The sequence below is a fragment of the Pelecanus crispus genome, chromosome 5, assembly GCF_030463565.1.
Source record: "Pelecanus crispus isolate bPelCri1 chromosome 5, bPelCri1.pri, whole genome shotgun sequence".
Classification (NCBI taxonomy): domain Eukaryota; kingdom Metazoa; phylum Chordata; class Aves; order Pelecaniformes; family Pelecanidae; genus Pelecanus; species Pelecanus crispus.
Window position 1 is genome coordinate 72324850 of NC_134647.1, and position 12053 is coordinate 72336902.

At 57.4% G+C, this 12053-nt stretch overlaps 2 protein-coding genes across 5 annotated transcripts in view; one reads left to right on the forward strand and one right to left on the reverse strand.

Annotated features, from left to right (window-relative positions):
• ERI3 (ERI1 exoribonuclease family member 3) overlaps window positions 1–1277 on the forward strand; it is a 134124-nt gene extending 132847 nt beyond the window's left edge. For all 3 annotated transcript variants that reach the window (XM_075710755.1, XM_075710752.1, XM_075710753.1), the window contains one exon: window positions 1143–1277. In XM_075710755.1, the coding sequence (XP_075566870.1) occupies window positions 1143–1225 (83 nt within the window). In that variant the 3' untranslated portion in view covers window positions 1226–1277. The remainder of the gene's footprint in view (window positions 1–1142) is intronic.
• Window positions 1278–4795: 3518 nt separating this feature from the next.
• Window positions 4796–12053, reverse strand: part of DMAP1 (DNA methyltransferase 1 associated protein 1) — a 33378-nt gene continuing 26120 nt past the window's right edge. Inside the window, exons 9-10 of one of the 2 annotated variants that reach the window (XM_075710749.1) lie at window positions 9909–10192; window positions 4796–4804 (exon numbers count right to left, since the gene is read on the reverse strand). In XM_075710749.1, the coding sequence (XP_075566864.1) occupies window positions 4796–4804; window positions 9909–10192 (293 nt within the window). Of the gene's footprint in view, window positions 4805–8756; window positions 10193–12053 lie in introns of those variants that run through there. The other variant, XM_009485844.2, reaches the window with a different exon arrangement.

The window sequence follows — 12053 nt, forward strand, 5'->3', positions numbered from 1 at the left end:
CTGCCCGTCTGCGCGGGGCCCTCAATCCGGCACGCGGCACTGTCAGCAGGCAGCCTGCTGTCTCCTAGACAGTGAAATATGGCCACAATTAGCCCGGATACAGTTCAATTATGATAAACAGCGTTTGCACCCTTTAAGCCGTGATTAAAAGGCCTCCTCCCGTTGATAGAGAGACCTAATTTCACATTATTATCGCTGTAGCTTGATTATAAAGCACTCCCTGGATTTACAGTTAGGAGATGGATGTGGAGGCTTCTTTATCATTTACACATCAGTAATGATGCAGCCTTCCCTCCACCACAACATCCATCCAGCGGCGGCGGGGGAGAGGGGGGCCCTGCCTGCACCCCCCCCTCCCGGGGCACCCTCTCCCCGTGTCAGCCGGGCCCCGCTGCCACACGCAAGTGGGCAAAGTCACCCTTACGGTAACAGCTTGATAAATGGGCGGGCGGTAATGAAATGGAGACATCAAGGCGTGGGGCGAGGAAGAAAGAGTGGTAATCGGAACGAGTGGAGCTGTCCCGAAACGGAGGGGAGCGGGAAGAAGGATCGCCTCTGCGCCGTGTGCTGTCAAGGGAGAAATTACACATTTACTCTTGCTTTTTCTTAAGGAGACGGCCCTCATAGATCAAAACATGGATTTACAAGCCAATTTTCAACATGAAATATAGACACCAGGAATCAATTTAAGCCCAGCTTCTATTTTAGCAAACGGTGCCTGTGTTTAGTCCCAGGTAAATAACACCAGCCGGAGCCTTCCCCCTCCCCGCCTCGCCGCCCTGCCACTGCTCGCTCTGGCAGCCGCGGTGCTTTCGGCCGGTCCCCGGCACCCGCTGATGTGTCAGCCAGCAGCCTGGGCGATGCCATTGCCCCAGGCAAGCCGCCAGGTCCTGGGCATGGATCCATCCCAGCGCTACCGGGATGCAGGTGGACAGTGCCGGGAAGCCTGCGCTCGCCCCACACCACTGCAAGGCACTTTTTGGGACAGAGTGCCTGGACTGGTGGGGATACAGGGGCTGTGCCCGGAGCTGCACGGACCCCCCGCGTCCTGGGGCACAGCCCAGCGCAGGATTCGGCGCTTGCTCCAGCAGCTCCCCGTCGGATCGCGGCTCTAACCCAGCATCTCTGTGCTCTCTCCGCAGACGACTGTAAGAACATCGCCAACATCATGAAGACACTGGCCCATAGAGGCTTCATCTTCAAGCAGACCTCCAAACCCTTTTGATCCCCAAGGCAAGCCAGGCAAGGGCTGCATGCGCCCGGCGCCGGCGAGGCGGGGAGGACGGGCTCCAGCATTAAAAAAAAAAAACGGCAACCGAGGCCAGAGGAACCGACACAAAAAATCTCAATTTCAGCTGTTAACTCCAGTAGAGGTTGTATATATGGGAAGGCAAATCTGTGTAGACCTGATGTGACTCCCTCTCTGGGCTGCTCCGGACATTATGCCATGCTAGCGGACAGCCGCGTAGGGCGCTTGCACCACATTTTAGACTCGTAGTTTGTTCTTTTTCTTTGGCTCCCGATTTCCGTCCCTCCCTCCATATCCCACCCCGTCCTCCCTCTCCCGCCCCGTAGCCAGAGCATCCCCCATCTCCTTCCCCGGCATGGGCCGTCCCCGCCTTCCCTTCTTCTTTCTTTTCTCTGGTTTTATGTTTTCAGGCCTCGACGGCTGCTGCAGCAAGGCCAGCGCGTGCCCGCGCCCGGGCAGCGCTCACGGAGGCTCAGCAGTGTCGAGACGGCCCCTCGCCCTCCCCGCCAGCCCCCCCGCCTCTCCCCCGAGCGCCTTTTCCCCTTTTTGAGTCAACACTAACCCCTCTCTGACTCCTGTATGTGACAAACGCGATCCGTCTCTTTATGTTCAAGGTGAAGTGCCTGTATTCTCCGCTGCAGAGCCCCTGGCAGCCCCACCGTGGGCTGCGGGGCCCCGGAGGGCTCCCTTCAGTGGGGCAGGGGCCCGGCGGGCGGGCGGGCGGGCGGCAGGAGGGAGGTGACAGTGTCCGCGCGGAGCCGTGTCCCATCCCATCCCCGTCCTGTCTGCTCGTGCCTCTTGCGGGGCTGGGTGGGATGCCCAGCTCTGCCCCGGCCCCGCCGACCGATTCCAGCTCCACCGGGGCCAGGCCCGCCGCAGCACCGCGTCCATTGCCGGCGGTGGACGTGCCAGCGCGCGCTGGCCCCCGGCCCAAGGTACCTGAGCAGGGGAGCTGCAAATTGCCCCAGGCCCCTGACCCCGCTCCCCTCCAACCCTGCCCGGCCTCCCTCGGTTCCCGAGCTGAGGCTTGGCCACCCACGGTCCCCGCGGGCCGTGCCGTGCCCCTCGCAGGTCCCCATGGACGCTCAGCAGCAGCTGGCTTGTTGCCTGAGAGAGTTGCCGAGCACATCCCCTCCGGCTGGGTGGGCTCCCGGCCGGCCAGGGCAGTTGGGGGGGCAGCCATGGGGCAGGCTGAGGGCGCACGTCCCCCCGGTGTCACCCAGCCCCGGGGCCCTGCTGAATGGAGCCCTCATCCGGGCGCTGACCTGCAGGGAGGCTGCAGCCCCGGGCCCGTGCGTGCATGGCCTGGAGCGAAGCCGGTGACGGCAGCCAGAAGGGCAATACAGGCACTGAACTTGGCGGTACATGACTGCATGGTGTGTGGTGTTCCAGTTAAACCAACCGATAATGCAAACCCAGCATTTTCATTGTCTAGTTATTCCAATCCTTGCTGTAAATGTGCCACATGAATAAAGTTTGGGGGTAAAGGAGCCCGGGCTGTGCCCATGCATGTGCGAGTGTGTGCGGGGGTCGGAGGCAGGGGTGTGCGACCTGGGTACATGGGAGCTGAGCGCCCCACCAGTGGGGCTGCCCTCACTGGGGTATGGCACCCCAGCATGTCCGTGCTCCCCAAAAAGGCAAACTTTGCCTGCGAAAGGGAGGTTCGGGTTCCCTGCTGCTGGGAGCACTGCCCTGCTCTCCAGCACGGGCACCGCAGGTGGGCCCGGCGGTCTCCCCCACCACCTCGGGTTTGCTTGTGCTCCAGGACGGCTCTGCCCTGAGGATGTTACTGGCCCAGCCCAGCTAGGATGCACCCATGGGTGCACCCCAGTGCAGCCTTCTGCCCGGTGCAGGGTGACAGCCACCACCATGTCCACCTGGCATCTGTCATCCCACCCTGCAGCCTGGCACACCGTGCCTGCACGGCCGCCACCACGCTTAGAGGATCTCCGCTACAGACTGGAGCCGGCGTGGCTCTGCCCAGGGCCCTGGGGCACCCGCTCTGCCCTGCAGCAGAGCCAGGGCGAGCACAGCACCACGATGCGCAGGAGCCATACCGAGCAGAGGAGGAAACACCCCCACGTCCAGGTGCCCAAGGGACCCTGCCCAGCGCTGTGGTGCCACTGGGTGACAGGGACACAGCTGTCCAGCTGGCACAGAGCGGGCAGCTCCCGGAGGGAAGGGGCAGCCCCAGCCCACTTGCTCCAAGCAAAGGTCACGGGGGTTTTAATGGCTCCCTCTGTGCAGCCCCTGATCAGCTTTATTGACCTATTTTCGATGGAGTCATCTAATTAGTTTTCTATGAAAACTAAGAACTTGGCCTTTGCCCTTTACTCCTGCAGGCAAGAATGTGACTCAGAGGACGTTGTCACGGTGGATCAATCGCCACTTACACTTGAAAGGCAGCGCGAAGGGGACGCGGGGTGGGCAGGCAGGCAGCGGGGCAGCGGCCCGGAGCGGGGCACGCAGCGGGGGCCACCCGTGGCCACGGTGGCCACAGAGGCAGCGCACGAACGCAGGCTCCCACCGCTGGCATCAGCGATGCCTCAGGCCCTCCAAGGCCCTGCAAAACATGGGGCGCAGGGACCAGGGGCCCCCACCCACCACAGACTGAAGCCAGAGGTGTCCGCCTGCCTGGGGCAGGGCAGCAGGAGGAGGAACTGGGCCCGACAGCGAGTGCTGGGGACGATACGAGTGCTTCCCGGAAGGGGCATCCCCTCACCCAGGCAAGGCAGCGCTTGCAGGCAATGGGGCATGCAAGAGCCGGCGCAGGGGAGCAGCTGTGCAGGGGCTGGGCACGTGGGATGCTGGAGGGAACTCCCCAGCCCGGCGCAGGCAGCGCTGCGGCAGCCTGGAGCAGGGCCCAAAGGCAGCAGGGGCCGCAGCAACCCCCACTGCAGCCCTGCAACTGGGGCGGGGGAGCTCAGTGAAAGCCACCGGCATTCCAGGCTCCCAGTACGGGTAGCGGCACCCGGCCTGCTCGGGGTAGAGGCGAGACAGCTCGCACCATCTCCTTCTGCTCCACAAAGGCTCACCGGGGCTAATGATGACTCTGCTCCAGCGTAAGGGATGGGTTCTGTATTTACAGGGAGGCTCACAAAAGTCTGGCATGTAAAAAGAAAAAAAAAAAAAAAACCCACCAAAAAACCCACCAGAACGAACCGCAGCTAACACGAGCGGCCGCAGGGCGGCTGTGCACGGCCTTGGGCAGAGCAGCGGCCATCGGCAGAGCCCTGCGCAGCCCTGGGGCCACCTTCCAGCACCTGCTGCAGGTGTCTGGAGGTTGCACCACTCCGGAGCTCAGATGGGGCTGGGGCCGCGGTGCTGGGCGTGGGATGGCTCCTGCTGCTCCCTGCAGCACTGCAGTGTTTGCCCCAGCAAGGCCCCTGGCCGGCCCGTGGCTGCAGGCAGCCAGCTGTCCCTGGGGGCTCCAGGACAGGACAGCCCTGACCCTGCACACAGCTCTGCACCTCCTCCTCGCCCAGCGCAGGGGGCTTACGGCTTCTTCACCTTCTTGACGGAGGAGGAGCTGGAGGCCGACTCCGTTCACTTTCTCTGCTCCAGGAGGGAGACAGGAAACAAAAGAAAAACCAGGGTCAGCAGGTGGGAGCGCTCAGGAAAACACAACCGCCTGTCCCGGAGTCAGCCACGGGGCTCCGGCATCACAGCCGGCAGTGCCCAATGGACCACGCTGCCATCTGCCCAGCTGAAGGCAGAGCCAGGTCATTGCATGACGGGAGGGACAGAGCTAATCCAGCAGCGATGAGGGGCTGGGATGGCACCCTTGCGGGGGATGTCACCTCCCTGACATGACAGGGCTTTGGGACGATCATCTTTGCGATGCCGGCTCTGGGTGTGAGCAGGAGAAAGGGGCTGGGCTCTGCAACAACCCAGTGGTCCCAGGAGCCCTGACCAAGCAAGCTGGCCTGCAACAAGCTCTAAGGAGCAGGGCCTTGAGAGAGAGGCAGAGCAGCTCCACACTACAACCAGCTGTGCTGGAGATGCTTGGCGTGGGACAGGGCAGAGCCTGGAAATGCTCCTCCACCATCCAGACCTGCCACAAAGTGGCCCAAGAACAGAGCAGAAGGCTGACAGGGAACCACAGCTTCTCAAAAAACAACCCACCTCTTTTTCCGGGCAGCACACACCAACACGCCTGAGCGAGACTGGTGGGCTCTGGTGAGCCTCACCCTTCACAGACCAGGTTTCAGGGCTGAATCTGGCCATAGGAAAGATAAGGCCATTCGCACCAAGCGGGGAACGTGACCCTACCCATATCGCTGCATTGCAGCGAGACTCAGTGCTGCACGGACACTATGGCCAAGACCGCAGTGGGTTCAGCACCCAAAGCCAGGCTTTGTGTGCGGGGTGCCCCAGGCACGCAAAAGCCACCAGGCACCCCATGCACTGGGTGCCGTAGGGACACGCGGTGCCAGAGCCCTGGGGCCCCGCTGCACGGCGCGAGGTGGGGTCCGCTTTGTGTGGCGTAAGGCACCGCAGGCAGCAGCGGAGGCTGGCGCTGCAGCACGCGCTGCACATGCACGGTGACTGCGGCCAGGTCCCTGCCATGCCCGGCCCTGCAGCCATCCCCTGCCCCCAAAGGCCTGCAGAGCCACTGCCCCGGCTGGCAAGCACCCAGGGGATGGACAAGGCAGCACCGACACGCTCTCTGAAACGAGCCAGGCCTGCCCATCCCTGCTCCTCCAGCCCTGCCGTCCTGCACGCGTGTGCTCCCGGCGGCAGAGCGCGTGGTGGGAGGCCCCGCTGCCTCCCCCGGCGGGAAGGCGGCCCCCGGTCCCCCCTGGGCACCGGGCAGACGGCAAACAGAGCATGGAATTTGCACGGCTAAAAGTTAAATACAACACACACACGGATTTCGTCAGAGGCCCTGGCACGGCTGCCTTCACGGGATCCGATTAACGGGGAAATAAAAGGGCCAGAGAACCCACACAGCAGTGTGAACAGATGCCCTATAAAAATCAAATACATGGTAATCAAGGGGACCGAAAAGTACATTTAAAAAAACAAAACCCCACCCTGGAAACAAAGGAGCTGGGCTTTGTGGCTTTCCTGGGAGGGCTGCGGAATTAATGGGGAAGAGCACATGTGTTTGATAATCTTTATATGGCAAAAGACCCATCTTTCAAATATGTCACAAATTCATATTAATCACCTTCCTATTGCCTTCTGTGGCGCAGCTATTCCAGTTGCCTTGGGCAAAATTGGGAACTGTCTGGTAAAAAAAAATGTTTTACATTATAATTTACAAGAGCCTACAAGTCTAGTTTCTTTTAATGGAAAGAACGATTAAAAAAAAAAAAGAGAGGAATATATATACACCCTGGTATATATACACTATATATATATATAAAAGACAGATATTGTAACTCCATCTGGAAAGAGAGAATGTTTGATCTTAACAATGTAACTTCTAGCTTTCAAACAGGCTCAGAAAACAAGAAGTCAGCAGGAGTTCAGATAAAGGAAGCTTAAAAGTCAAATAATTCTGACTCTGAACCCGAGACTTCTTAGACTTAAGGTCCTTTCCTTTACCCATTAATGGGCTGACTTGTGAGCTCGGGAACAAAGTGCTGCAATGTGAGGATTTCTGAGAGTCACTCATTACAGATCACTGAGTGGAGTCTGAGTTGCGGAAATCAAAGGATCCAATCTGGAGTAACTGGCTGAACTTCTGCTTGGAACTAATTTGTTCCGAGTTCGGCTCACCTTTCACCTCCCGAAGGCCCCGAGTAAAGTCCCTACCGGGGTCAGCAGCAGACGGCACTGGGGGGATCCCAGCTCAGCTTTAATGGTCAGTGATGGGCACCGCAAGCCCTAGGAGAGGGTGGACAGGCAGCCAGGTAGGAGGGGTGCAGTGGACACAGCACGGCAGAACAGCGCCGGGCTTCCTGCTGCCCCGTGGGGTCTCATTGCTGAGACAGGCAGACGCCTCTCCTAACCTGGGCTAAAACACCCTGCGGAGATGTCCCCCATCCCCACCGCTGGCCAAGGGGGATGGTGGCAGCCAGCTGTTGCCACAGTCAGTGTCTCCAGACCCTGGTGTGCCTTTGCCCGTCCGTTCCAATTCCTGGAAAGGAATCCAGGCACGCCAGGCAGGGCTCGGGAGTCAGGACTGCCAGTCCTATTCCTGGCTTTGCCACTCACTCCCTCCAACATCTGGAGCAAGATACTTCTCTCCAGGGAAACAAATCTGGCTTCAGGGGAGCAGCTGGTTTGGAGGCTGAACTAATCCATGCTTAATCCAACATGTGAAGTGCTGTGGACGGGCAATGCTAGACAGCACAAAGGGATTCTCCAACTCAGAGGAATTTGAAGCAGGGAGATTAAATGATTGCCCCAAGGGCCCCCAGCAGCTCAGTGGCAAAGCACACACCTGAACTCAGGAGTTCAAGGCTGGCATGACAGGGTTAAACCGCTGAAGCAGCCTGGGTGAGGGGAAAGGCAAGGTGTCACCGGCAAGCACCCACAGCCAGGGCTGCAGGAGGCAAGGGAGGGAAAGGCCACTACAAAGCACCGCTGCACTTGCTCCACAGAGAGCTGCTTCTTTGCACTACCAATATTGCTACCCCTGCTGCAAGCACCCCAGGCTGGGGGAAAAGCGCTGTGCTTGCAGAGGCAGGCTGCTTTCTCAGCACCATGTCCCAGGCCCACTGCCTCCCACGCTGTCCCCATCGCAGCAGGGCCTGGGACACCTCAGGGTTACCACTGCGCAGGGTGAGGACACATGCATGCACCCCACCAGCTGAACAGCCAGCGACTGCCCCAGCCACCCCCCTTCTCAGAGCTGACCCCAGCCCACTGATCTTCCAGAGGCCAGTTTTAGCCACGATGCTGAGCGAAAGGCACCGGGGCTGCTGCTGCCAGCTCTGGGCAGGGCAGGGAGCATCACCAACACACAGCCTCCACTCAGCCCAGTCCATCCTTGGAAAGGCTGGTTGTGTGCCACAGGCTGCTGGTCTGTCCCACCACCACGTTGCCCGTAACTGCAGGAAAGGTTCAGGCCAAGCACAGTGCCAGGCCCTGCCTGACTCTCCAAACATACCCGAGCCCGGCAGAATGTGGTACAGCAGCCCCATTCCCCTCCTCTCCAAGATACCCCTCCAGCTGGGATGTAATTTTTCCCCCCTCAAAAGGTAGCATAAAATGGTCACAGTGTGAATGTGCTTGACCTTTTGTCTTGGACTAATCTAATTGTGTCGTCTTTGTGTAATCAGCCGGTAAAGGTCAGTGCTGTATTTAACATGGGGGCCCTTTAGGTACTGAATTTGCCTTGCAGTGAATTAACTTGATTATATTTCTTTCAAATATGTCAGAGACCAGGTCACTTTAACCCTCTCTGTGCTGCCTGGGCCCACCCCTTTGTTTCCAGTTCCAGGAGGTGGCACTGAGGAACAACGTGGTCAGAAACACACACGTGGGCTCCTTCCTCCTGCAGCCATGGCCACCGCCACCACCACCACCACCACCATCACCACCACCTCTCCCACCTTCCCAACAAGCAAAGTCTCAAGGGAGAGCAAGAGTGTTGTGAATCAGCCCGAAAAGTTTGCAAACCAGGACACTCCGGACCACAGGGAGGGGTGAGATTTCAGATTGAATGCAGTAAGGAAAAGAAATAATGCAGAAGACTCCTTTGCAAACATGAACCTGTCTCAGCGGAACACTTCCTTACGACTCCATATTGTCACAATCAAATAGGACATTACTCAAGTCCAGATTAACATGTCGCCTCTGCCGTTGATAGATAAGGTGTTCTCAATATCCTGCAATACATTATACATTTTAGAAAGTAAAGGTCTGTGCCACTACCGGGGCAGTATGTCCGAGGCGTCGGGGATGCCACTGTGTGGAGACGGGCAGCTTTTATCAGGCTCAGTTCAGCTCAGCTGTGCCAGGGGACTGCACAGAGGGGAAAGCAACCTCAGCTGATCCCCAGGGATACCCTTGGCCCTGAGGCAGCGGTGAGGGGCTGGGCAGCCTGCCCTCATGGAGGCAGGGGGAAGAGGTTGGTGATTTGCATCCTGCGGAGGTACATGCACAGGACATTGTCACAGGGCTCGCAGTGGAAGAACCCCTAGGTCTGGCTTTCCTTTCTCAGCACTGGAAGCAGGGTATAAACACACCCCTTTGCTCTTCAAACACCTCTCTCCTTCCCAAGTCTCCTGCTCCAGGCAAGGCTACTGCTTGGCTCCAGGGACTTGGGCAGGTCATGGCTCATCATCTCAAGACTACTTTCCCCACTCGCTTCCCTCTGCTGAACAACCCTTATGGGGCTGTGTCTAGAAGGAAAATGCCTCAGGCCTGCAGCTGTACTGGCATTGCTGTTGCTGCCCTAGCGCAAGCTCTCATCACCCAAAGCCTTGCTGCTTTGGTCCACGGTGGCACCCACATCAAGCCATCTGCCTGCATGCAGGATGTAGAAAGCCCTGCTGACCCCACCTATAGCACCAAGAACACTGTCCAGCACAGGAGACAAGCCCAGAGAGCAGCACTGGGACTTGGGGGGAACAGGCGTGCTGTGCTCCCTTGGATGCGCACACCTGGAGGGAGAGCAGGGCAGCGTCCCCAGCGCTTGTCAGGGCATCTGCGTTGGAGACCTGAGCGCTCCCTGTTCTGCCCCCCCAACCTTCCTTCTCACCGAGTTGGGGGTCAGTGGTGCTCCTACTACATCAATGATCTGGTCCTTGGCATCTCCCTTGCCCTCCTCGATGCCGAGCCCTGCTTGGCCATCTGGATGGGCGCCTTCCGCACTGAGGGGCCCAATACTACCAGCTTTGGCCAGGGCTTCATAGCGGTGCCGTAACATCTGCAGCTCATATTCACAGTTGGCAAAGGCTTGCTTCAGCTCATACAGCAGCACCAGGTCACTCCGCAGCTCGTTGAACATCTGCACGATCTCCTCTGTGGGCATAGGGTTGAGATCTAGGAAGAAAAAGGGGTTCTGTTAAACACCCAGACTGCAACCGAAGATCCCTAGAAAGGTCCTGGCTGCCTATTCACTCCCATAAAGATATGCCAGGAGCCTCACTCCCATCACATGGATCATAAGCAACCGGCATCCCTAAGGGCTGGAGATCTGAATTTCCAGACTGTCCTTTGGCTCTGGCCAAGGACTAACAGTGAACCTGCAAACTCCAGGACTCAGCAAGTGAAGGATGACGGAAGACACAGATCAGACTAGACAACTGAACCTTGCTACCCACCAGGTCCTACGAAGGGAGCTCAGTCTTGGGAACAAGTCCTCACACACTGCTGCAGAGGACAGAAGAGCTCCTGCTGTTCCCTACACCATCACCAACAAGGGGTAGACAGGCTGAGCTCCCTTGCCTCTCTTGTTGCTCCTCCCAGGGTAGGACTAAGGCAGAGAATTGCTCTGCTGCTTGTTAACAGACTTGTTTTAATGCAGACCTGAACTGCTTGTAGCAGGGTCTGGCAGATCACCTCCCTGCACCATGGATTCTACTGCAGCCCAGTAAGACAGACGCACACAGAACCAGGAAGAGCTGCGTGTTCTGGAGAAGAAAAGGATGAAGTTCCGCGCGTTTGTCCCAATATACGGCAGTGGTCCCCTGTCTGCAGGGCTGCCCACGTGACCCCTTCCTGCTAGCACTGCGTTCACCCACACAAAACCCAGGTGTGTTTCTGCACTCTAAGGCACATCAGGGCTGAAGCACCAGGAAGCCCTCAAGATACATGTGATTTGTAAGGCAGGAGTGGGAAGTCAGGAACCCCTCCTTACCCTCGTGGAAAGGAAGCTCTAAGAAGCACTTGCATCCTTCCCCAAGGGTTCCCTACCAAGCAAAGATGGTAACTCCCTTAGTTTTAAAGCAGAAAGGGGAAACCACCCTGGTTGAGCCACTTTCACCAGCCACAGGCAGCCTTCAGAACTGCACACAGTCTCTTGAGACAACATATCAAGCCATAAACCAGCTGACCCAAAAAACTAACAAGAGTTAACAGAAGTCAGTGCTGGGAGCAGGCTCAGTAATCTCTTGTAAATCACCAATAAGGCTTTTTTTTTTTTTCCTCCTCCTTCTTCTTCTTTTCTTTTTCTATTTTTAAAAATCCCCCCAGCCACAGTGGGGGGAAAGGGGATCGTCAGGTGTCTAATCAAGGGGCACTGCATGCTGGGACCTGTAGTACCTGCAAACCGTACCCACTGCACGGAGGGCAGCAGCTAGCCATGGGCTACACTTCTTCCCCTCTAGCTACGAGCGGGTATTGTACATGTTAAGTGAACCCTTCTTTTTGCTGCTAAGACACTGGAGTTCAAGAGTGAGGGATGTGTGTTTACTCGCCTTTCAGCAGAGATGCTCCAGATTTTCACACAGCGTGCAACCTATAAAGGGGGGGATGAACAGTCCCAGACACATTTTGGACTTGCCACTGTGAGCAGTAAATTAACAGGAAACGAAGCTTGAAAGCAAGACAGGGTAGCCCTGAACAATGCACGTGCCGTGGTCACTAACACACTTAGAAGTACCTCTCCCGGCAAGGCTGAGATTTGCCTTCCTAATACTGTGCTGCCTCTCTTGATGGTTAAAAAGGCCCAAACAAGAGAGAAACAAAGGCTCTTTTAAAACATTTTTCTACTGGGAGGAAAAAAAAAAAAAACCCTGTGCATCTTGTTCTGGCTTTTACCCTCTCTCTCTTTTTTTTTTTTAAACACATAAAATATTTTAAAAACCATTCACATACTGTTATTCAAGAAACTGGCTGTATTACTAGGGGAAAAAATAGCCCATCTCGAGAACAAAGGCTAGCTCTGTGTGTCTCTTTCTCT